The sequence below is a fragment of the Odontesthes bonariensis genome, chromosome 3 (genome assembly GCF_027942865.1).
Source record: "Odontesthes bonariensis isolate fOdoBon6 chromosome 3, fOdoBon6.hap1, whole genome shotgun sequence".
Classification (NCBI taxonomy): Eukaryota; Metazoa; Chordata; class Actinopteri; order Atheriniformes; family Atherinopsidae; genus Odontesthes; species Odontesthes bonariensis.
The window spans coordinates 21,040,272-21,067,143 of record NC_134508.1 but is presented as its reverse complement, the minus strand read 5'-3'; the positions used below and the strand labels follow the sequence as shown (position 1 = coordinate 21,067,143).

General features: G+C 40.7%; 1 protein-coding gene across 2 annotated transcripts; it reads right to left on the bottom strand.

Annotated features, from left to right (window-relative positions):
- Positions 1 to 587: 587 nt before the first annotated feature.
- Positions 588 to 26,872, bottom strand: fgd5b (FYVE, RhoGEF and PH domain containing 5b). Of its 2 annotated transcripts, none has more exons than XM_075460929.1 (21): positions 26,645 to 26,872; positions 22,842 to 25,386; positions 15,768 to 15,912; positions 13,701 to 13,759; positions 13,576 to 13,606; positions 12,598 to 12,749; positions 12,291 to 12,447; positions 10,198 to 10,288; positions 10,013 to 10,063; positions 9,490 to 9,548; positions 7,231 to 7,302; positions 6,943 to 7,011; positions 5,534 to 5,617; positions 5,287 to 5,366; positions 5,034 to 5,130; positions 4,708 to 4,845; positions 4,333 to 4,435; positions 2,875 to 3,011; positions 2,671 to 2,796; positions 2,336 to 2,490; positions 588 to 1,817 (listed from the first exon to the last, which is right to left on the bottom strand). In XM_075460929.1, the coding sequence occupies exons 1-21, from the start codon at positions 26,652 to 26,654 to the stop codon at positions 1,781 to 1,783; spliced, it is 4,398 nt and encodes a 1,465-aa protein (XP_075317044.1). In that variant the 5' UTR covers positions 26,655 to 26,872; the 3' UTR covers positions 588 to 1,780. The 2 variants fall into 2 exon arrangements, with proteins under 2 accessions (XP_075317044.1, XP_075317045.1); XM_075460930.1 differs by having other exon boundaries at positions 2,698 to 2,796.

The following is a 26,872-nucleotide window of genomic DNA, read 5'->3' as shown; positions in this document are numbered from 1 at the left end:
TAATTGTAAGCAGAAGCATACAGGAAAGATGGGTTTTGCATATGTAAGCTGCATTTGCAAATTTGCGCTCAACCATTCAACAGAAGCCATTCTAATTATTTAATGAGGAGGATGCTGGTGCATGAAGTAGGAGAAGATTTACATGATAAACTGTCAATTTGTACATTGTGTCATAACAAATAATGACACTGGCAAAAGAAAAGAACAAAAGACAACTGATAAAGCAACAGAAGAAAGCAGAACTGGGGCTAAAAGAGCAGAGTGATGAATTGTCTGTCCTCTATATAGGACGAAGTGTCTGCAACTTTTCAGCAGCCCCAGAAAGCAAACTTTGTGCCTGATATTATTCTGGGTCAGGCAGCCTCAGGGGGAGATGAGAAGCAGAGCGAGCCTGGCCTTTCATTGGCCCAACAGCACACTGGTCTGTGCATCACTCAGTCCCCCTGGTGTCTTCACCAACAGCTCGGAGTGTGATCTGAAACAATTAGCAGCATGATGTTTCATCAAAGCAGGTCACACATGGACTGTGTGTCAGCACAGACACAAAGTATTGGGGGGGGGGGGGGGGGGGGGGTCCAACGAGCAGAGCACAAGGAGTTTTGTCATATGTGCATAGCTCAATCAGCAAGAACACAAAGTCAGGAAGTGGCTTATAGCTCACTGTACTTTAGAGTTTAGTCCACCTGCCATCTAGAGGACATGAGGGGAATAAAAATCAAACAAGGACACAGAGTGTTTCCATGGTTGTAGCCCCTTTTACTCGTTTTAAAATTAAACAGTTTTAAATCAATTCCAGAAATAATTAAATACAGTACAAAGCTCAAGACACTGATTATGTAGCTGTGCATTACGTGCAATCAGTGATGTTTTGATTTCACGTGTTTCAGTCCATGTCAACACTTCTTTGCACAGACAGATGAGGAGGCTTTACACAAATGTGAATTTAAATTGCACTTACTTTAAGGATCTCAAATAATAATGCCCACATCTTCCCAGTAATAGGTAAACTAAGTGCAGTGGTTGAAACTTTTGGCCTCTATAACAAAGTACACATAGGTTCGGTTCATGCTTTTTAATATCACTGCAAAAAGCATCGACACTATGGATTCAGTGGCATGAGCATCTCAAGTCATCCTTTACACAGCATCATTTACATGTTAATGAGGCTTTGATAAAGTCTGTGCTTCCGAGTATCATGATGTGGTTATCCAGTGAAAAATCCACATGTTGAAATTAAAGCATAACTAGTTTAAACTAAATATGAGGTCATTCCACATTTCTGCCTTTCTGACTGAAGCTTAGGTGTGTTGCTGTTATCTTAACTTCCATTTCAAGAAAAGCAAATTGACAGCGTGTGAAAGTGTATGAAACAGGTTAATATATTCAAGACATCCAAAATGTTCAAAAACTGTATATCTTTTACTAAATATGATAATGATGCATGAAGTTTCCAGTGAATTAAAAGATTGGGGCTGAATTAATAACAGTTCATGTAAATGTGATGCTCCACACTGGCAGGTAACTGGGCCAACGACTGTTGTAGCTTACAGCAAAGCACCTGCTGTAACGGCAGGCAGGGGACACTGGAGGTTGACAAAGTAGGTGATCGTGTCCTCTCTCAAAGAACACACAGTCTTCTTCTTTTCAGCCCAGCTGAGCAAGTGACAACATGCAGACATAATAGAAAAAGTGTTTGTTCGATATCATTCCATTTTGGTTTCACAGCCGGCTATTTTTCTTGACAGGAGCGTGTCGGAGAAAGGCAGCAGAGCGGTCGATTCTATAAATTTGTGGCTTCTTCCATGGCGTTTACCCACCTGTATGTAGACAAAATTTTAGATAAAACAACAACATGAACTGTAGTTTTGCTAAAAGAATCCTTTTCATCTGCTTCACCTCGATGGGTTTATCCATAATTATCTGAGCTATTCTTAGAGCTTGATCATGACTTAAATTTATTATCTGTAAGAAGTTAAACCAAAAAAAATTCTAATTAGTTCAAGGTAAAACTTGATTGTAGATATTTGCATCTGTCATTTCTGTCTCAGATAGTCGCATTAAGTGAGTCGACAAAACCTGTTTCATATTGCTACATGGTGTTCCAGCCCAGACTTTAGACTGTTTTGCTACATTTGTGATGTTGAAGATGGTGAAAATTGTGCTCTTGTGGTTGATTCTGAGCCTCAGTTCACCCCTTCATGAAAGCATGTGATTTAAAAAGTAAGAAATGTCCCTTTAAATGATTCGTCTCCAACAGCAAGAAACATATCATTACTGCAGTAAAACTCTTCTCTCAATGTCGCATCAGTAGCTGACAGTTAAGCATGCTTCTCACCTCTGAGCTGTGAAGTTATCTTCCGCTTTAAAAGTGTAATATAAAGTGTTTTGGTGGTAAAGCTGGAAGACATTGGGCTCCTTGTCTCCCCACTGCTTCTCAGGCAGCTTCACTGTGAAACCCAAAAGTGGTAAACTCTCCGACGCGACCTTCTCCTGCACATAGAAGTTTCATCAGTCAAACAACTTATCATAACATACAGATGAATTATGCTGTAATATCCAACACCTTTAAGCATCTTTATTTGGCTAATGACTATGAGTCCTTGATTTTAAGTTGTGTTTAAATTGAATATTTGCTCTTCAGGTTGAAGGGGAGGGTATGTTTCCCCTCACCTCTTGGGCTCGGTAGGTGTAAAGCACCTTGTCTTTTAGAAGGAACCATAGTCTCTTCCAGTTCCTTTTGCTCTTCTTGCTTCGTTGTAGATTGCCACTGATGGAGCCTTCCTCTGACACAGTCACCTGCACATAAATTGCAACTTTATTTACAAAACAGAGCATATCTAACACATTTTGTAAAGATGCATTTTGTGAATTTACCTGGTTGAAGGTGGCTGTGCCTTTCCGATGTCTCCATATATTGGGAGGATGAATGTTATGGAACACAGCGGAGAGTGGGCGACTGGAGCGGTTCACTCGAGGGCTATCTTTGCCTGACAGAGCAGACAGATCTCCTCCTGCAAAGACAAACAACAAGTGGAAGATAGATCCAGATCTTAGAACTCATGGTACAATGTTTGTGAATTATTTGTTCCCAGGGGCTGAGTTCTATACAGGAACTATTTACTTCCCATCACAGATAAGCACAAAAACAAACATTTTCTCTCAAATCCTCAGTCTGAACTAGGACTAGAACTGGGATCTGAGACACATCAGAGCCAAAGCAGCATTTGACCATTGGCATTTTTCCTATTCTTAATATAAACTGGAATATTTATATATATATATACACACACATAATTTAGGATGATTGCAATATATATAAACTAGTTGTAAAAGGTCTGACTGAGGGACGCAGTGGAGATCAAGGAGCTCCCCAAACAGCTCACAGTCAAAGTCATGGAGAAGTACAGATTAGATTGGATTATAAAAAATACTCAAAACAATTTTGATATTAATAAAAGCACCATCCAACATTACAAAAAAAAAATCAAAAGAATATGACAAGAAAGAGCAGACAACCAAACCTCACAAACAGGCAAGAAAGGAAGAGAAAACAAAGAGGCCACAGGTAACCCCGGAGTGTTTGGGTTGTTGCACATCTGCATAGCAGAGACTAGAGTGCATGTCCATGGGGTCAACTGAACACCATAGACCATTGAAGAGGGGCCAGAAAGAAGCCATTGCTCAATTAAATGGCATGTGGGACTCTCCTGAGCGATGTGGAAGGAGACTGCAAGACTAATATTGAACTTTTAGAACCTTAGCACATAATCCCCACAGTGAAGCATCGTAGAGGTAGCATCATGCTGTGGCAATGTTTTTCATCAACAAATACCGACAAATTGGTCAGAAATGAAGGAATGATGGATGATGCTCAATACAGGCAAATTATTGAGGAAAATCAATTTAGTTTTACACAGAATTAAGACTAAGAGGGGAGGTTGACCTTTCAGCAAGACTATGACCAATGACCCAAAGTTTCCTGCTACAACAACACCTGAGTGGTTTAAGTGGAGAAATGGTCTTGAAATGGTCTCGTCAAAGCCCAGAGCTGAATCTGATGTACACCAGCAGAACCCATCCATTTTGAAGGGGCAGGAGCATTTCTATCTAGAGATATGTTTTATAAATTGTTGTGGCTAGATGCACCAAGTTAAAGAGTGGTAGGCACCCCCCCCCCAAACAAAACACATAACTTTACACTCTTAACTGGAGCAATCGCCCTCTATTTAACTGGCCTGACAACGGATCTCCATTTAATACCAATTAGCAATTGTTAACTAGATAAGGGGAACTATACTGTACATTCAATTCATGCAAGCAGAATTTTCTTACCCCTCTTCTTGAGCTCGTTGTAACAGTGATCACACACTTTGGCCAAGCGGTCTTTCATGTATTTCAGTGGATACTTGTTCCTGGAGCAGCTTCGACAAACAATCTGTCAAACAAAAAAGCGAAACACTCTGTTAACCACACTCTGTAAAGGCTGAGTACTTTCTGAATACTAAACAAACTGTGGACAGGCTTAACTTGTTGCATGTTGTTTAGTGTACACTAAAGTTCCATCTAGATATGTTTTAATGATGAAAAATATAGTATTGTGTTCTTTTTCTCTCTCTCGTTATCCCTCAATGTCACCAAGGTCAGACATTTTAGGGGGCTTAAACTTGAGCATCTAAGAGCATTTTGGTTTATTTGTCTGTGACTTACTCTTCCACAGCCATGGCAGTGGTGCCTGCGAAGAGTGAGGCTAAAATCTGCGGTGCAGTTCATGCACATCAAAACTTGCGAGACAGGAACCATCGTGGGGGCTTTCTCTCCCAGACACAGCCTATGACGATCTCTGACCTGGGAGGTACACACACACACACACACACACACACACACACACACACATAGACTGGTTTATCACACTGGGAGGCTTGTTGGGTCTAAGTTGTAACACCAGTCTCTTTCTGGTAGGTGTGGCTAAGCGTCACTTAAAAAAAAACCTTACCAAGTAATGACATGCAGGTTATGAGACAGGGTTTCCTCACCTCTCCTGTGCAGCTGTTGAGAGCCGCAGAGCCTCTTGTGTGTTCAGTCACAGTGCGGTTAAGAGTGTAAAACCAGTCCTCTCTTTCAAGGAAAGAACTGCAAATAGTACACACGAACTCTGTTGATTCAAACATCACCGACGGCAAAAAATTCCAAATATTGGCTGCAGCTGCAATCACTTTCAAAGTTTTAGGTTTTACAGGTGAAGGTGAATGTGACTGTGCATCATTTTAAAAGTACAGCGTGACCAACCTGGCAGACAAAATGATGGAGATGTCTGTTCCCTCTATTTTCAGTGCATTTTGAGCATTCTCTATCATGGGTTTACTGACCTGGGTAATCAATCAGAAACATGACAAATTGGGCGAACATGGGGAGGAAATTGGGGCTAATCATGTCTGACCATATCATCATATTATCTCATTTTATTATGGCTGTAGTTTGTATTAAGTATGCGTAAAAAAGACTTCACCATTGGGTGATTTGATAAAAGACTGACCTTTAACCCAGTGAGTGGCAGAGTGTTCTTCAGTCTGTATTTCCCATCCTGCTGAGGGTAGGTGTAGAGCAGCACATCGTTCATCTGACAAAAGACAAAAATATTTACAATTACACTGTAGATCTATCAAGTCTTGGGAGGTTGTAGAAAGGATGTCAAAAGGAAAAATTAAAAAAAGAGAGAGAGAAAGAGCAAGCTGACCAGACTTTTCATGTATGTGCAGCAACTCTCCACTAGGTGCCGCAATAGGCTAATACAAAACTCCTCTTCTTTTAATCCACACGGTTGTCTCATTGGGAAAATCACGCAGAACTTTTACCATCTCATATTCAACACTGTGGTTAACAGTTTAGTGTACACAGCAGATATAACCACAATACGCTTCATGCTCACTGGCTGACAGAAAAACACATAAACACAAATCTCCCACCTGCCTGTTCACGACACTTAGAACAGATATAAACTTGGTACTTGATGTCCCATATTCACACATTTGTGAGGGAGCAAAGGAAAATGATAGTTTTTAAGAATTTTAATGACGGTCACTGAGAACCTGTAACTATTTTCATTTAAAACCCCTTGAGTTGAATTTTTACAACACATAATTGAGATACTTCAGTAAATTGATTTCAAGCCTGATTGTTTTTCCAGCACACTCTTTTTCTCACTGTCCCTGTTCATTTTTAGTTAATTCTTTCAGGAAACCACAAGCTTCTGCAGCCTCATTTTATCATGTTCTGTGCCTCCTACCTCAATGACAGGTGATGACACGTGACCATCATCTCGGTGGATACAATGGTGGAGTGAAAGTTATGCAGCAATTATTACAAGAGAGATTTATGAGCTTTTTCAGAAGCTGAGTCCACACCACGGATTTTAAAAACACCACAGGAGGGTGTTTTTAATTAATTATGCAATTAATTATGTGGTAGTGACCCAGCTATGACAGGTGGTGAAGACTGACCTCAATCATAATGTTACTTAGCTCTAACTTACAGCTTAAGCAATTAAACCCCTCTCCCTACCCTCCTCATCTGTCTCTTTACCCTCACATCTGAGTGAGTTTACACTCAAGAAGCTGAGGGCATATTTACATTTAGCACTATAAGAGTTCTGCATGGATCTTTCAGGTTATAGGGAGCTGACCTTCCATGTGCTGTCAGTAAAGAACTGGCTCAGGAAGTTACCATTCAGAAACATCCTGCCAGGAAACCGTGCTTTTAATAGCTCAGTCTGGACATGGAAATAGATCAGGGAGAAAATGCCCTTACTCTACATTTTACAATGATTTAATAAATAGAAAAAAGTAGGATGATGCAAGCCATATAAATCTCATCTAAAGAGTCATCAAATAACAAAGTGGTACATGTCCATGCAATGATGTGACACAAACAGGAAGCAGCATTTACCAAAAACAGATGGCGGGGCTGGCGACTCTTCCTGCTGACCTTCATCAGGGTGCCCTCCTTCACAAAAACCTGGAAAAAAAACAACACAATTTATACAAACTGAGCACTTCACAGCTCATCTGATCCTGACACATGCATGATATCTGCAGTCATCAGTGATATTTTAGACCAAGCTTGCTGGGGATTACCAGCTGACTAATTGTGTAAAGGGCAACTAGGGGTGGTGAATGGCAGACAGGGTGGGTTGGCCAACCTCAGGCAGAAACAATGCTGTTATCAGAGTCATACCCTGTCAGGATGAAGCAGGTCCCGCTGGCCACGAACACTGTACACTATGTTGATCAGACGCAACAAGTTCTCCTGAGAAACACAGACAGAAGAGAAGATGGAAATAAGATAAAAAGAAGCCAAAATAAGAGAGAAAAGATGAAAGAGCGTCAACAACATTTTTTCTTATCTCCTGTCTGGCACACAATTCTTATCACCTGAATCAGGCAGACAAACCGCATATTGCTGACTTAAAATCAAGCTTGAAATGTCACTGGTTTGGCATTTGACTCTTGTCTTCAAATCTACGGTACTTGTAAAATAAGTGTAAACAGAAAATGCTAGCTACTCTGAAGCTGTACATGAACACAGCAGCATTTTTAACTAAATTATAATAAGCTAATACTGTCAATGTTAATAAACTAAACTGTCAATGTTAATAAACTAAAACGTTTAGCTGGTATCTTTTAAATGGACACAGCCACACCGTTCCACACAACATATGATTTCAAGCCACCAGTTAGTATTGTGTTGGGGCACTGCAAACACATTTTGGTGACCTCTTGTTATCAGGCAACAGCGGACAAACTCTGTAAAACTATAAGCACATAAGAAGCATCTAATCTGATCTAATCTAATTTGATTTCAAACTTTAAATAAACCATGATTATATACCACAGTCTTTATATAGAGATATAAGATACTACAGAAGTTAAACACAGGGAAGTAGTTTTTAAAAGACACATCGCTAGTTCTGCTCAAAATGAAACAGATTGAAACATCAGCACTTGGACAACAAGACCAACAACATCATCGTACAGAAATCTGAAGGACCTGGAAAACTACATGGCTACAAGTGGATGCATACTAAAGGCCTGAAGGACAAGTTTTTGTTATTTGCATTCATCCCAATCTTTAGGCGGTTGTAAATGATCTACCCAAGTCCTCCCTGTTCCTGCTTAGTGAAGTCAAGTTTGCTTAATGTCCTCATAATTTGTGTTTTAATCCCCAGATAAAGTATGTCAAATAGACATCAACATAAGATTGCTTATATTCATCGCCCTTTATAAAAAAAATAGCTTATTTGTTATCGTTCCCTTGCCTTACATGACCACAACCCGCTTATCTTATTCATGCACATATGCATGAGCAATGTAATGTACTATAAAGCCAGATTTTGGGCTTGCTTAGGTTACTTCAGGATTAACTTTGGGTTTTATTGTAAATAAGTCTGGTTATTTCACACAGTAGTGATAATAACAATAGTAATATTCATAGTAACATATGCAACAGGATAGAGAGGTCCAAGATAAAAGGCAGCATATACATAAAGCACTGCCAACTGACCAGTCAAATCTGACCAGACTTTGACAGTGGATAATGAGAGACATTTGCACTTTATTAACCTTTAAGAGTTACACCCTTTGGATTTCCTTGACAATGAGAGAAACATTGATTAACACCACCAGGACTGCAGTTGAAACAAAAAGGTTCAAGCTGTCTTACAATATGAAAACACAACTGCAACACATTAATTTAATGAAATACTTTAATCTTAGTTAGACGCACTTGAGCTTTGATAATGGGACTGTGATATTGATTAGCTTTACTTCTTGACTTTTGCAGCTGCAGCTGTGTTACTTTTAGCCTGTACAACATTTTAAAATTTCTTTAATTTTCATAAAATTATAGTTGGTTCTTCTTGCGAGATATTTTCAGATCTAGAATCATGATGTGATTGTTCTTCAGGTACCACCACATCACCTTTAATACACACACTTGTAGCTAGATAGAAATAGATTTTACATTTTCACATTTTCTAACTTGCTTTGCAGTACAGGCTTCAGAGGGACAAAGCATAGGACAAATCCAAATTTTGGATTTAAAGATTAAAAGTCAAACCTCTGGGCAATACTAGATGAGAGGTAAAGGATCACAAATGTCATGTGGTTACATGATCTGCGAAACACGAATATTCAGTGAATCACATCAGAGGTTAATCCACTTTTCAGTTTAGAATTCTCAGAGTGGACTGACAGAGTTCAACAGACCTACTACCTGCACGGAAACATTAATGTGCTTAACGAGCCTAGGGTTTGAAAAAAAGGGTAAACCTGAAGAGTCTCTGGATGATTAGAATGTGACAAATGATTTAAAAAACAATTCATGTGCATTGATTCAACTTCCAAAGAAAGCCATTCATTTATCTATTAGATCTTACACTTAATGGATATAAAAATCCACAGTTTGCTGAAAGAATTTTTCAGATGGTTAACTTACCCCATGTTTTAAACTGTCGTTGACTTGATCTGCAACGTCAGACACAGTCGCTACCGCAGCTGAATAAAATAAAGAGGACAGGCACTTCAAAACATTAAGAGGTGCGAGGTCACAACAAATATTCATTATTGAAGGGATGTTTCATTATTCTTTGCTGCCATGTATGAAGTTAATTAAGTCAGGAGTCTGGAAGTGTCTACATGTCTGGACTGGGGTGGCTCCCTTATCGGAGATCCAGCATGAGATAGTGTTGCTGCGACTTGCCCTCTCATGAATAACTCACTACAGCCTTCAGACAGAAAGGAGCTGCAATGACTGCCTGGTGGGTTTCCAGCACAAACAAAGAAATCTAAATTGCCTCTCTCATGGCCATTTTTTCATGCCAAACGAGCACAAAAAAAGTTCTCTGTGAACACAAAGCCACACACGGAGGCCTGTAAAGCTCTCCAGAGAGTCAGAGAGAGCGTGGACTGAGCATCTGCTGTACACTCTGCTGTATGCTCTTGTTACATGTTTACTGTACCTTGGGTATCTTCATATTCCTTGGAATCGGGGGAGAGGTTGTTCAGGTAATCTGTGTGAGGAGTGAAAGAAATAAATGCCTCTAGACAGTAAAGCATGGAACCATTCTCAGCCAGGGTTTTATTCAGGAAGGACATGCTGTCCCTATTTAATTTGAGTCATTCTTGCATTTTACTCTTTACTCACCGGTGAGGAGCATGCGATACTGGGCCACACGGACAATGACCTGCAGGAGCTGATGTTTTAAAGACACTTTCTCCCCAGATGGACCGTGCTCCTAATACAAATCAAACGGAGATGAATTCAACATTCTCTCGTAATAATGGCAGCCAGACCTGTCCCCCAATGAAAAAAATTTGCCACACTGTGTAATGAAAAAGAAAACTAAGGAGTGTTAAGCAGCTGAAATCATATATCAAGTCACACTGGGAAAACATTTCACCTTAAAGGGATAGTTCGCCTCTTTTGACATGAAGCTGTATGACATCCCATATTAGCAATATCATTTATGAACATTGACTTACCCCCCGCTGTGTCCTGTGAGCCGAGTTCCAGCCTCGTTTTGGCGTTGACGAAGGTAGTCCGGCTAGTTTGCTAGGGTCCCGAAAATAAAGCGTCTTGCTTCTCAAAACAATATGCGTTCAAAAGAGTAATACATTTGCATCACAAAATCTTTCTCCAGAAAAAGTCAGACCTCACATCGCTTGGCGCTATTTTCTCTCTCCCTTCGTATCACTACGGGCTGTGTAGACCGTGCAGACCGAAGTGCAGACCCAGCACTCCCCTGCTTCCGAGCAGCAAACACCGTAACAGGTGCAGCTATCGCTAGGTGGCTGTACGCATTGATATGAAGGGAGGCAAAAATAGCGGCAAGCGATGTGAGGTCTGACTTTTTCTGGAGGGACGATTTTGTGATGCAAATGTATTACTCTTTTGAACGCATATTGTTTTGAGAAGCAAGACGCTTTAAATTCGGGACCCTAGCAAACTAGCCGGACTACCTTCGTCAACGCCAAAACTCAGCAGGGATTCGGCTCACAGGACGCAGCGGGGGGTAAGTCAATGTTCATAAATGATATTGCTAATATGGGATGTCATCCAGCTTCATGTCAAAAGAGGCGAACTATCCCTTTAAGAGCAACAGCAACTGGGCACCTCAGTTCGCAAACACTGACGGTGTAGGAAAAATTGGTGGTGACTGTCCCTGTCCTATTTTATTGAGCTTGTTGCCTTGGGACTGAGGACACCTAGTATCAGAAGTGTCTGCCTTTGTGAAAAAACACAAGTGAGCAGCTTCCCCTTTAAATGGTAAGCAAAAAAGGCCACAGACTTTAATAGACATAAAGCTTAGGGGAATCTGAGCACTTTTTCAAGATTGGTGCTCTTTAATCTGACAAAGAAATCTGCCAAGCTTTGCAAAGACTTCCTGCCAATTCCTTTCCTCCGTGGTCTATAAAATGTACGGGGGGAAAAAATACTGAAAACTCTGTTCATAGATGAAACACTTGTACTCAGGGATACTGGACATTCATCTAGAATTCAGCTATAACAAAAGACTATAATAGTCTGTGCCACCAGCCCCCGAGGGGATAAACAACACCCTTAACATTGATCTCTGCCAGTGTCTGCAGTCAACTGGATAATATTTGACTGCAAATTAAACTGAAGCAGGTGAACGGATGCCACAATGTTTTTGTTCATTATATTGTACTTTATATGGTTTAAGCTGATCAACTTAATGGCTTCTCTTGCAACATTCCTTGCTGACTGGTTAGTTCTGAGTGTCTATAGAGATCCTTTTAGTGCCACAGCATTTCAAGTACTAAAAACAATGTGGCTGTTTCCTCTGCACCTTGACTGTTGAAGAGTTTGAATCTTGAGTCATTCTCTCTTTGTCTCCCTAACAAACGCACACCAACATCTCCCCAAATGCAAAGTACATATTTGATGTAATTATAGAGATTATTTGCTGGGGGCCTTACACATTCATCTTGTGGAAGTAGAAGGAGTTAATTTCTGTTTTTTGTGCTGTACTATTGTACTGTTTTGCACTGTAAATGGAGGTAGAGAAGGACAACAGATGAAGAGGAGGAGAAAGGCTTTGTGATCTTCCAGAGCTACCGACTTCCTCTGCTGACAAGCCATGTGATGTCAAATGCATTTTCTACATTCATGTGTTAGAGGTGGGTCATTGCTTGATCACATTTCTCTAAATGAGAGAACAAGGAGCGATGTATGCTTTATATGATTTGAGTTAGAAAAGCACATTTGATTCTGACCTCAAACTTTTGAACAATAGTTGAAAATCCAGGCGACGTCCTGCAGCTGTCCTCCAGTAAGCTCATGCTTCGATCGTAGTGGCCGATGTAAGTGTTGAAGACAAAGAACTCTGCTTTTCTGGACAGAAATATGTCTGCAATCTTTTGGCTGTCCTCCCTGAATGGAGGGAGAAAATGTGTGCATCAGTCCTCTGATTTATTTCTGAGCTCCATTATGGAAGAACAACCAAGTTTGGAAGACAAAATCTTTGTCATAGCAATGAGTGCATCATACAGTAACAGTACTGTATGATGTATGACATCTCACCAGTGTTGGACTCGATTTTCCAGCTCAGTGAGGATTTTGCAGTGCAGACTGTAAATATCAGGCAGCTCATTGAAAATCTCTCGAAGTCTCTCATCCTCCAACACAGGCTGCCCCTCATCCCCGACTGCTGACCCCACTGCTTCCCGAAAGTCCTGGAAGAGCGTGAAAGAATTCATTTTATGTTATTGTTTATTTTCAAATCCTACTCTCCAATTCTACAGTTTCCCTACAGTGTGTATTCCTTCCCCTGTTTTCCATCCCTTCCTCCACAAAAGTCAAACTGATAATATCAAACTTCAGGGAGTACATGAGATATTGTATCAAAGCATATCATCATGTCTTCAAGCCCTGGAGCTTCGTGATTTAATCTCCACACCAGGGAGAAAACTCCAGGAGGCAAAAATGAAAGCGCAGGATATTCCTCATCCTTATTACCATGGCTGAAGTGGCTGAAGTGCGTACAGTAAACCAGCTTTAGGTGGGAACATAAAGGACTGGGGATAGAATTATTTGAAATTGTCTTTACAATCAGTCATGTAAATCAAGACAAATTAAACCTTAATTTGTGCTAAAAAAAAAAACTTCAGGGATGTGCGAAAAGCCTGATGGAGAGAACCCACAATCATGTTAAAAAGTAAATATAGCTCACGTAAAATGTTGGCTTTTCCATCGTTCTATAATGTGCAAATATTGTGGTCTTCTGGTCCAGCAAATAACAGATAACATAACAAAAAAATATTCTGATAGTTAGTAGTTTAAGAAATTCATTCTGTGACAAATAATATCAGAATGAGCTTTACATTACTAAAGTGCTTCAGGAAAATATTGGCTAATCCCAGTTCCTGATTTCTTGAAATACTCCTCTCCTTCAATTTGGATCTCTGAGAAGATTACTCTTCAGAAAAATCTTGACAGCACTTTTCTTGTGTAAAAACAAGATTGGGCCAAGCGTAATAAGTGATATGATATATCACTCACTTCCTGGAGCAGCTTGAGGGTTTTCACATGTCTGTGGACAGAAAAAGAAAATAAACAATTCATCAGATTAGAGATGAAAACATGGTTGATATGTTTGACATGAAATATTACACATTTATACTTACAGTCTCTCTGTATCCACCAGGTCTTTCACGATGTAAAAGGCTCTGGATCGACCGTCAGGCTGTAAACATACCATATTATTTACTCATAACAGAGCCAGCATTTGGGAGAACTGAAGCCACACGTATGGGTTCCAAAATTAAATTAGGGACCGGATAGTGTAGTGGTAAGAATGCCACCTTTCATGTGGGTGACCTGGGTTCAAATCCTGACACCTGTGTGTGAAAGGTACTACCTCCAGTAGTGGTCCTTAGGCAAAGACCCCCTTACCTGCCAGTGTAAGTTGCATTGGATAAAATTGTCTGCCAAATGCATAAACATTTTGCCATAAAAAAATAAATTAGTGTCTCTCATCTCAAAGCAGCAGTTACATTCTTAATGATGAGAGTGGCCTTGTGGTAGCCCATTAACCTCTGTTAAACTGCCTTTAAATCCTGGCTTGGCCAGGTTAGGGGGCAATTTTGCAATTGTCCAAGGTGAGCTCATTCTGTGTTGCCCCTCTTTTAAGGTCTTAATTTTCTGCAATCCTTTGGAAAAATAAAAGGCTTTGTGATAGTAAAAATTAATTTGCTTTTCATATGGCAGGACGTTTTGTAAACATTATGTACAAGGATAAGGATAGAAAATATTAGTCTACATTTGTAGTTATTAGTAATAATAAATCTAATTTACAGTTGAAACCAGACGTGTACATACACTGTACACGCATATTTCACAACAAAACATCAGAAACCGTCTCCTTCCCTAGCGGTATGATGGCTGCACATTCCCATGGTGTTTATACTTGCGTATCATTGTTTGAACAAATAAACGCGGCACCTTCAAGCATCTGGAAATTGTACCCAAGGATGAACCAGAGTTGTGAAGGTTGACAGCTGTCTTCCTGATATCTTGGCTGATTTCTTTTGATTTTCCCATGATGTCACACAAGGAAGCAATGTGTTTGAGGTGTGCCTCGCAATAAACCTAAATGTTGTCAACTAACCTATCAAAAAGCTCACAAAGACATGACATCATCATCTGGACTTTCCCAAATTGTTTAAAGGCATAGTAATATTATTAGCCGCATTCGGACAGAGCAGTTGTAAGAACGGTCCTCCTCAAATTTCGTTCTGATAACTGCCCTTCTACAGGGGAACTGTTTTAGTTTGCATTCGCACATGAGTCGGGACCTTGAGAATGATGGGACGCAACCGTCTGCGACAGCGACGTGTTACTTTAGCGCCACATTCAACAACAAAACAAAACCTGCTAAAAGTAAGGAGAGAAGAAAAAACACCACAAAGAAGCTAATATGGAGAGCGGGGAGGCCACCGTGTTCATAGTCTGCATGACGGTGATATTAATCATGGACGATCACATCGGGCGTCTAACATGGAGGCTGGAAGAGCTCACAGAGAGAGTCAGGAGACGAAGGATCGAGCGCAGGAAGGAAGGAAGGAGAGCAGAGCGTCGCAGACAAAGGAGACAACGTGTAAGTTTAACTTTTTAAACACGCGCAGGTTGTGTCTGTGTTGTATGAGTTAACATTTCAGCCGTGACAACATGACAAGGGGCGTAGCTACCGACCACCAAACACCTCCGTCAGATGTGTTCCTATAGAACCCAGAAAAGACCCGACCTTGGAGAAGGAGCTAAAATGGTTATAGGAACTGAGGGCCATGGTCCCAAGGTCCTGTATGTGCGAATGCGGGAAAAAACGGCCCCGTTCCTTAAAAGGTTATAGGAACTGCCAAAAGTTCCTACAGTGCAAATGCGACTACTGTATGTAAACTTGTGACTTTGAAGAAAGTAATTAAAAAAAAATATCTCTATTCTTCTTCTTCTAGCATTTAGCACATATAGATAATGTTGTTAATCCTAACTGACCTAAAACAAGAAAGGTTTTGTCTGATTTAATGTCAGACAGAGAGAACAAAAAGGTTATGTGTCTTTTTATACAGTGTATGTACACTTTCAGCTGTATATAGTGTGTTTTGAGCACAATAGTTTAACATTTGCATTTTGAAAGATCTCATTAGTTTTTACTTTCTATATTTCATTAATACCCAGTATTTGTAGGAGCCAACCTGTCTGTTATAGTTGTTGTCAATCAATCCGTCTTCCTCCTCAGAGGTGCGCCCTTGGTCTTCCTCAGCCACCATCTCTCCCCGACCATCTCCAGTTTGTGGCCCAGCAGCCACAGAACACACGTTGTAGGCTTCTGTGTAGGCACTATGGTGAGGAAAAAGAGCAGCTACATCACTATTTCACCAAATCAAGACGTATAATTATTGAAGTTTGAGCCACCAAACGGCTGACTTTAATATGTTGCTACTTGGGTTTTAATTTTTGTAGTTTATTTTTTTAAATCATTAAACACAATCTTCAAACAACTTAAAGGGGATAGAGAATCAAAATCATCTTTTTCACGTTTTTGGTGTTAGTTCTGAGTCTCCCCGCTGTGGGGAGTACACACGAAGTGCCAGCAAGTTTCAGAACCTCTGTTTCAAGTACTCCCCCTTTTTTGAATTGCCGTCAGAAAATGGGCAAATCCGTGTTTGAGCATTAAGTGACGTATCTTTTGGCGCAATCGCCCCCCCCCACACCCAAATCCACAGCCACCCCGTTTCAGACACGCCCCTTCGGCGAGAAACAGGAACTGGTGTGCCTTCCAAGGCTGTGAAAGCGGACTATGATCGTTACATATTCTTCCCCCGGAAAGCAATGTTCGCGATCAATGGCTTTTATTTATTTTTAACAGCATCCCCAGTACATACAACAGCCGACTTTTCCTTTGCTCTGCGCATTTCACAGAGTACAGTTTCACAAAGCTTGCACGATTCCGAGCAGGCTTCAGTCGGAATTTAATGCTCAGTAGAGGGTCAGTTCTGACTTTGCAACAAAATCAACCCCAGCAATCAGTACAGCCTGTAAGTATCACATTTTATTTTGTTTTAAATGTGTGTTGTGCCATATTCCTGTTGTAAGAATTGCACGTTAGCTCTGGCTTGTTCATCTAAAGGGAATGAGCTAACCCCTTAGCAGCTAGCTATTTGCACTATTATGCAGGCGGTAAGTAAGCCTGCAAAGGCCAGCTTGCTTGTTTCAATGCATAACCTTTGGAAGTCACAGTAACCGAAGTAAAACAAAACAAATGAAGCCAAACTGAGAGCAAGGGCAGCCAATCAAGCAACGGCAACCGAATAGCGCCAACACCTACCTGCATTTCATAATGAGGTTGCCAGATAAGCTCTGAAACGACGCCAATAAGGGCAAACGATGCATTCTAAACCCAGCATAGTAACATAGCTGTTTCAGAGAGCCTTTTAGGGAGGTTCTGAGCCATTACAGACCCAACCAATTTTTTTTGGGCTACATATCACATCACAGAACAAGGATTAATGCCCCATTCAACCATTCTCTATCACCTTTAAGTGAAGATGAAATACATAGAATTTAAAACATGTTAACTTTATTCCTTATAACTATCTAATATTAAACAAGGTCTTGTAATTTAAAGTCATAGATTTAGAGTCATAGAAGGTCAATTTCACTGTTAAAAATAAAGCTACAGCCAGCAGCTGTTTAGTGTAGACTTAAGATTGGGAACAAGAGGAAATAACCAGTGTGACTCTGGCTCATGGTAACAACCAGCTCTGCTAAAGCTAACAAATTCTCATGATATATCTAATTTGTGTATTCTACAGAGAAGATGTTGTTAAAGAGACCATTCTTTCTTTCCTTATCAACTTGACGACAACCAATAACTTTCTGCAATCTCTAGCTGTTTCTTGTAAAAAACTGTGCCAAAATCAAGTGACCACAGCTGCGGCTTTTTTTTCAGCGCCTCGGTTTAAGTAAACAAGGAATACACCAATCAACTACACCATTTAAACCAACGACAACTGATGTAAATAGGCATTGCTCATCCTGTTACAATGCAATCTTCTGCTTGGTCTTCATTGGGCTCTGGCATTGCTGTGGTGGTTTAAGATGTACTACAGGCCTAAACATTGCTGCAGAACAAACACACCAACAGGCTTTATGAGTTTGGTTTAATTTTTTCCCACAATTGCATACGACTGTTTTCAAACTGTGTTCTATCTTCAAACATCCATTCATGTAAGAATAAATCAGATGGATTTCATTTAACCATCCGAACCATCTTTACAATCGATTATGATCTTCTACATTGATATATCACAATCATAAAAGTATTCTGTATAAAAAGAAAATGTGAATAAATAAAACATTTCAGGTCTGAACAAAGCAATAAACTGGTCCCGAAAGGCCTGAGGAGACAACTGTAACCAACCAGGGACGCGTGTCTGTGTTTTATGTTACAAGATCTTCTTCTGCAGAGAGCCCATATGAATATGCAAATGGCTGCAGCTCGGAGGGGAATGTAAGCCGTGCAAATAAAAACATGTCCTTAAGTTACAGCTGTGATGCAATATAGTCCCTCTGTGTGATCATCGTCCTTGCTAAAGTTCCCGCCATGTTTCACTCCCAGTGCCAGTGGACTTAGAGCCCACTGAGATGCAAATGAGCGCCACGTGAGCAACATATGTGAGCTGTTCAAATCTCTGCATCGCACACATTAGAGTTGCATGGTCCATTACTGTTTACTGGAACAAACTTTGAATGAGACACCAGGGGTCCTTGAAACAGAGAGCTAACAGTACATGAACCCTTTCCATATTAGGCTTCTATATCACTTCCAAAGAAAATGCTGTTGCCATTCTTTACTCGCTTGCCTCGAAAGCTCAAGGCAAAAGCTGCAGATACAATTTACACGAGAAGATAAAAAGTATTACTTCTACTTTTCTTCAGGCTAAGTTTCATGTGCCAATGATCTCCAAAGCATCTTTCAGTACGGCTTCCTCAGGGTATTGTTAAATTAACAGCCTCCTACTGAACTCTGACTCTGCTGTCCTTCCAGATATTGCTGTGCTGTGACTACAACTGTTGTATTCCCTGGAAACCACAGTTTCCAGAAAATCTTTTGTGAATCTTTTGGAATTTCAAGGTTTTCTGAAGTGTATACTCAAAATCTTCATCTAAGGACAAATAGTTTCTGTGTCTGCTTGTGTGCAAAGACTGTGTAACGTAAATTTCCTCATCTGCACCAGTCCACAAGGGTCCACAGAGCCCCTCCGTGGCAGGCCTTGTGAGGTGTGTCGAGTATGCATGCAGCATGTGCATGTGCTGTCCATTTGTTCTCATGTAAAAAATTTTGTAGTTTCACAATACTAGTTTTTAGTAGGCAGTTATTCTGTGTAGGGAAGCATTATGTCCAATCCTGCCCCCTTATAAGAAATGTTTGTCGTTGTCAACAGTGTCGGCTAACAGCTGCATCACAGTAGAAACTGAAACAACAAAGTGAAACATTGCAAATATACATTTTTTTTCAGGCTTTATAATGAAACTAGAACATATTGTGCGATGGACCGACGTCAAAATTTTATGATATATCATGAGATTGCATTGGCAATTATCAACATCCCGATCAAGAGGTACCCTTAACATAACACAGAAAGAAGATGAGCAGAAGATTCTTGTTTTAAGAGAGATTGTGAGGATATTAGCCACGATCCATCTCTACAGCGCTTCACTGAAAGCGTAAAACTGTAGATTGATTAATGCTGCTGAGTATAAGGCTTTGGCTAAATGTGTTTAGCAATCACATCCAACTGGACTCGCAGTAGATGCTCAAAATACAATGTGAACTTTTATTTCGAAGCAATAATGTTGAAATTTGAGCATTCAGGGTTGTTAAAATTGATACTTTGATCATTTGCCGGTTTAACATCATAGTATATTGAATATTTGAAATCGTTGGAATGGAAATTAGTTGGCTAAAGCAAAGAACACTTAATGAAGTCACTTCAAGCTGTGGTATAATATCATGTTGCAGTGACGCAGCACAATCATGTAGTGTCCAACATTAACGCAGCTTGAGACTAATGAATAAAAATGCTCAGATAATTATTAGAATCGAATGCACTTTAAGGACATGCAAAACACAATACTTTATGTAAAACCATCCAACTTCTATACCCGCTGAATCCGTTGGTCAGGTCGCAGGGGGCTGGAGCCTATCCCAGCGGTCATGGCGGACAGGCCGCCAGAGTACACCCTGGACAGGTCATTGTTTGTCTCACACGAGACAAACAACCACAAGGACAATTTTTAGAGACACCAATACAAGTTTTTGGACAGAAGGAGGAAGCCAGAGTACCCGGAGAGAACCCACGCATACATGGGGAGAACATGCAAACTCCAGCAAATTCCATGCAAACCTGGAACCTTCTTGCTGTGAGGCAATGGTGCTAACCACCACACCACCATGCAGCCCAATGTAGAACCAAATCTTATTATTCTTATCCTCTCAATGCCCAGTGCAGTTCCATACCAGTGCTCTCTTTGTACAGTTTTGTTTCCACAAACAGTACCAAAACTAGTGAACCAGAGGAGAGGAGAGCTCTGTGAGAACAAGTGCTGACTACATAACATATTTAGATTGTATCTCAATATGTTGTTCCAGACTGGCTGGAGAGTAGCAATGACTCCAAAATGCTCTGACTATTAATCATCTAGAGAAGCCTGTATGATAGGGGCGAAGCCAGCAGGAATGCGGGGGGGGTGCAGCATGTCAGCACAGCATGGTTGATCATATCAACAAATTAAACCCCAGCAGGGACACAAGGGGTGTGCTACCTATAACATCAGCCCAAGGAGAGCTTTCTCTTTCTGGACCTAAACAAATGATTTATGAATTAAACCGGACCTGAAGAGACCAGCCCTACACCAGCAGCTCCTTTTCTCCCGCCCAACATGCAGTGACCACATCCATGTCCACAGTGATCACAGCATCAGGAGATGATAAATCCTTCTCCCCAGGGACATTGTTAAACACATACAGTGACCAAGAAGTAATGAAAAAGGCGTGTGCTCAGGGTACAAGGTGGTAAGAATCACTAAAATGATAGTCATGCTACCAGTGGGGCTCTTGTCTGTGAGTAGGGCAGTCCATTGATTTAGTCCTCACTGAAATACTGCAACAACTAGTAGTTTAAATGCCATTACATTACACACCATATATTTGTATTCCCCAAATTATAAACCCATCTTACTCCAGTGATAAGAAGATATTTTTTATGATATCATCATCAGACTGAAAATCTTTTACAAGCTTTGCTTAACTAGCACATGGACATTTTGGTAAACATCACCATGTTGAAATTGTAATTGTGAGGATAATAACACAAATATTTCACTCAAAATACTGCAATGTTGTACCACAGTGCAGCCTCTCAGTGGTAGGCTGTGCCTGAAGAAAAATTCCATCTGTGTTGCTGCCATTATTGAAATAGGCTCATTATTTATACTAATTTCATCTTGTACTTGTGCTAATGCTTGTCGACGTCTTTGAGCTTGACAAGGCTGCCTAAATGATTCATTAACACAGTGCCAATAATACTTTTGAAAAATGAAGATGTACAATGCACTTTTTACATACAATGCCTTTTTCAAATGAAAATTAATCAAGGAATTCTAGCTCTGGAGAGCTTCTGCTACTTTCCCACAACAAAATAAACTAGATGTAGACATGAACGCCAAAGTCATTTCTATAAGCATCTGTGCCTCATTAAATGTCATATGTTCATCTACTGATTTAGGGATTACTGTTGTTGCCGACCTAGCTGACCAAGAACCCAGGTCGCCCATACTGTCAGGCAGCAATCACCTATAGGATATACCTGTAGATTCAAAGCTAAATTAAAGCAATTTCAATGTCTAGAATAAATTATTTTACTATATTATTGAAAACTACTGTAATACACATTAGTGAAATGAGCAGATTACTCATGAGCACCACAGAAGTGGATGGATGTCATATTAAAAACATTAGTATAGTGTTGAAAGTATGGTTTAACAACCCTAAACATATCACTGATATCAGACTCACAGTGTTACTGCAATCATTTTTCATTTTATATGGCACTGAGTTTGTTTTATTATATAGGCCTGAGGAAAATCTAGATTTGTATTACTTTTCCACTCATAAATGTGTCATAGTAAAGATGGGGGATAGAATAAATTAGAGTTTTTTTTTTTTTGTTTTACATTAAATGTACAGTGCAGCAGGACTAAATTGAGACTACTGAATTTTGCTTTTATAATAGACAAGAGACACACATCGCAGAGTATAGCAATTAGTTATCCCGTTTGTTTGTTTATTTACATCATCAGGACTTCTCAAACATGTATCAATCGATTTAGCATCAGCCATAGAAGTAACACAGCCAAGTCCACAATTGGTTAGTATCTAATTAGAAAGGAAGAAGAGTAGTCCTATTAGCAGCTAATCTGTTAATTTTGTCAGGTTAGTAACCAAAGCAGATGAACATGTATTAGACTTTCAGCTTTGGCATACTATTGGCCAGCCTCGGGATATTACTGCCCAGCTGAGAAAGTTTTTATTCAAGTCTGTCACCAATGTAGGCATACTAGTTGCCAGCCTCAACAAGCTAATACTTAGCCCAGGAAAGATGATCTAATAGTTAGCTTCTTTTTGCCACTCACAGTCCCATAATTATCCGCACCATCTTATCATTGGTCATTCAGTAGCTGTCTTCGACAGGTTTATAACCACAAATCTACAGCCTTTGCAGTTCCTCAGTAGTCTAAATTTTGGTTCTTTTGGTGCCCCATACAAATAGTCATAGTGATGTTTGACAGAGCCAGTGATAACATCAAAGTTAGAGGTAAATCAACTCTTTTGACTGATCACATTAATCATAGGTAGCAACACTATTGATATATGTACTGTTCATATACCATTTTATATGAACCATTTAATAGATTACTATGAGTTCACCAAACGTAAGTAGCCTTAATCAAGATAAAGAACAAAAACTATTTATTATAAACACAAGATCCTGTCGTGTTCATACCCACTGATAAATTACTGTTGGCCAGTGACTAAATTTTGCAACAGCCATTTTAAATCTACATTAGTATGAGTGGGACAGTGAAATATGACAATGAAAATGATCGCCATTTTTCATTATAAAACTTGCGCATCTGCAGATGAATTAGATTTTTGTGCCTCGACTCAAAAGTACTAACATGGCAGCAGATACCTGTTTACATACCTTTCTGACTCCTGTTCAGGTGACTGAGTTTTGCTCTCAAACCCAGGGAGACTGCTCATGTCCACATAACCATCGGTCTCATTGGCTGCAGACAGGACTCGACCAGGACGGTCAAAGAAGTCTGTGAGGGGTACCTGCCGAACAGGTCTCCGCTGTGGCACCTGAACATTTTCGTAGTCTGAGCTTATGGCCGGAACATTCTCATAGTCGGAGGTATCTGTGTTGGGGAAGGAGATAGAGCGTGGTTTGGTCAGGGGAAGAGGTATGAAAGGCACACGGGAGCGATCTTCAAAGGACTCCACGCGGACAACGCTGCGATTGAGGAAGGCCACAGTGTTCCCTTTCCTCTTGCTCTCCTCGTAGAACAAGAAGGTCGAGGTAAACTCAGATGAAATTTGAGGCCTGCTGACCAAGCGTGAGTTCAGCTGTGGAGAACTACTTATGCTGCGTCTGTCCAAATCCAGCCGTCTGCTGGGTGTGCGATGGCTGCACTCAGCTGAGAACTCAGGAGAAGACGGCTTGACATCTACCCGGGGCTTGTTTTCTGTTTTCCGCCCAAATTTGAGCATCAGGAAGCGCTTTAAAGAGGATTTCTTTTTCCTGTTTTTCTCTGACAAGTCTCCCCCGGTGAGAAGTGAGGGAGAACTCTTTGTAATGGGCTTCTTGGTAATGTAGGCTAGCTCAAATGGAGGAGGAATATCCACCAGAGATGTAGGTGTGGACAAAGCAGTGGATGACAGAGGTGAGCCTCGGGAGAAGCTTTCGGATGGACAAACAGCATCTCTCTGTCTCTGACAGAGAGATCCATCCCTGTAGACACACAGAGGCGTGTCCTTTCCCTCCATGGAGAGGGAGCGGGGATACAGTGCTAAATAGTGTGGTTTTGAATAGCTCTTGTGCCGCGTTGAGCTTAACATGGGGCTGCTGCTCAGTGCAGGTTGTCCCAATCCACTCTTGTAGGACTTCTGAAAAAACTGCGCTCCCATATCCTCCACATTAGTAATCCGATGTGATAGGGAGTGCGATCGAGTCCCAGTGGCCTTTCTATCAAAAAGAAAAAAGTTCTTAGCCTGCAAATCTTGCCCCGGCTCCTCGTAAACATGCTCATCACTAAAGTCCTGCTCCGTTTCAGTAGTCTCATCCAGAAAGGGCACAATGTGACCTTCCAGGTCATCCTCGTCTCTGAAGACATCAGAGTAATTTGGGGACAGCAGTTGACTTCCTGAGAGAGATGAAGTTAGCGAAGTTTCCGTGTCAGTTGGCCCTGAGACGGCTACCTGCCTGAACCTTGGAAGGCAGTCTAAATGATTCAACACGTCCTCCAATTCATGAGGCTTGTCTTCTTCATTTTGGACAGATGGAATTTCATGACTGTTGCTGTTGCCATACTCATCACTGACATCCACGCAGTCCCCTATTTCTCCATTTTCTTCTGTTTTCTCACAATTCCTGGCTTGAACTCCACTTCCATTTAAAGACGAAATACTAGTCACTGTGAGTGTCGTTTCAGGCCTCAGCTCTCTGTTAATAATGTCTTCTGAACAGATGTAAAACGGCTCGTGAGCTTTTTCCCCTTCTAAGGCAGCATGTCTCCTCCTCGTGTCACAGACCTGCTCCTGGTTATCAGGAATACAGTTGTAAAAACAAATGTCATGCCAGTTTTCACCCTTTTCTTTTATCTTCTGGCCGCACTTTAACTTTAGGATGTTACAAGTTAAACCACAATCAAGACCTGTCTCTTCTTCTTTCTCTTCTTCTTCTGTCTCGAAAGCATGCCTGACATCAGTGTCTGGCACATTTTCTTTGACAAGGTGATCAAGTTCATCTGTGAGAGACTCAGATAAATCATCTGCTGTACTTCCATCCTCCTTGATCTGAAGCTTTTCCTGCTTTGCATCCTGACTGTCAGCAGAATGATACTGTGCATCCTCGTCTGCGCTACTGACAGAAATGTTTCCCATGGAGAGGCCATCAGTGTCAGCCAGGGCCTCGCCTGCATCACAAACTTCAGCATCCATGTCCTCCGTCACATCTGTGTCAGTCATCTCCTCTGCCTCCTCCGAATCAGCTCTGAGTCTGGCATCACTGACCCAAAGTGTTTTCAGAGAGTAAGCTTCCTCTGTTAGGGCACCGTCAGTTAATCTCCAGTCCTCATCCATTTTTGGAATTACATATTCTTCTTCTTCCTTTTCATTTTCCTCCTCTGTCTCTTCTCTGTCCAGCTGCCTCTTCGACACAGTCTGTAAAGCTACTTGTGGGTATTTGAAGATGTTGGCGTTAAATTGTTTCTCAACAGGCGATGTGTCTATAATCACTTTGTTTTGACCGTTTTGAGTCTCGTGATCTGCATAAACCTCTCCATCTGAAGTTATTACACTCCCATTACTAAATCCTCCCTGGTTGCCATTTAGCAGCACTGTAACATTAGGTTTTGGGGCTATAAAAGGTTTCGGACCCCTGGCTCTAGACGTGAGAGGGGAGGACAGCTTCAGGTTGGCGTGACAAACAAATCTTGGCTTTGGAGCTACAGAAGGCTTGGTGCAGTCTGGAAGAACAACAGGAAAAGGAAACTGTAAGATTATGTACTTTAAAATAGCTTACAGGTCATTTGAGTGTTGTTCCTGTAACCTAAACTGCTCAAACACCCACAAATAATAACATTTAAATGGTGTGTGAAGGAGTCATATCTAGATATCCGTGGTTGCAGTTTGGAGAGTTTCTTCACAAAATGTGAACAATATCTAATAAATAACTCATTTCAGTCAGCCAAACTCTGTGCCAAAACAAGAAAGGTACAGGTCAAAGAGGTTAAAACATATAATGTTGAGTAAAGGTCCACATTTGGCCAAAGTGCACTGGCTCCAGTCTGGGTGCTGAAACTAACCCTGGTCCCTATCCAAATTCAGGTTGCTACACACTAGCTGGCAAAATATCCCAATTCTCAGTCCAAGCAAGGCTTGAATCCACTCACACAAAACCTGACCAAGTCTGGCAACCATTACAGGACCAGAGCTGTATGGCTTTTGGTTAGCAGCTGAAGGCACAGCTGTATGTTAGTTAGATGAGTTACTGTCCACAAACACTGTAGCCGGTCAATCAGTCTAAATCTGGTGCTATTAAAATATAGACTTTTAATGACTAATGCATACTTGAACGCCCTTCGAAAAAGAATACAAAGAACTCTGAGGGATTTCCCTGACTCACTTCCTGTGATTCAAATGAGAGAGACCCCTGTCAGGCTGCCTTTGCTGCTTTAGGAATAATTCTTCTTATGGAAGAAGGAATAAAGACAGTTAAACAAAATAATTATTAAACTCCAACTGGAAACATGTTGGATCTCAGTACTACTATCAACTACAGTCAACGGTGTAATCAATATTCAGGCAATAATTGTGAGTATCTAACCATAGAACTTTAAAACACACCATGTTCCCCCTAAAAAACGTACATTAAAGATTCAAAAACTTTAGGCTACTTGATTGTTCTCTTTGTTTGCTAAATCACACTGACCTTTAATATATCCGTTGGATAAAATGTAGGCTACAGTTTACTACGTTACTTTGCCCTCTGAAACAAGAAAAGACAGAGTAAAGAAACAGTGATATGGCCCCCATCTTGTTCCTGCCATGGGATCCATTGTGTGAAAAGAATAAGAATAGAAAAGTCGAATAAATTAAGATGTGATGAAAATTAAAGATATTTTTCTTCTTGGTTTCTCAGAAAATAAGGCAACTATCCAAGGCAACTATCCGAGGCAACGCAAATCAATTGATATGAACTATTAGGTTACTATTAGGTCTCACCTGTGTTCATTTTTGCGAAGAGACCATCCCCAACATCCCGTCCGCAAACGCGAAACAGAACACTTAGAGAGAAAAGAAGAAGAAAAAAACAGAGGATAAAAACAGATCCCAGCAGCTTTCTTTGCTAAATTGTCCAAACAGAGAGCGGGTGAGTGTGTCTGAATACAGCTCTGTCCGTTCTCTTCTGGGGCGAAACGCTGCTCAGCTGATCTCCTGTGCGTCCTACAG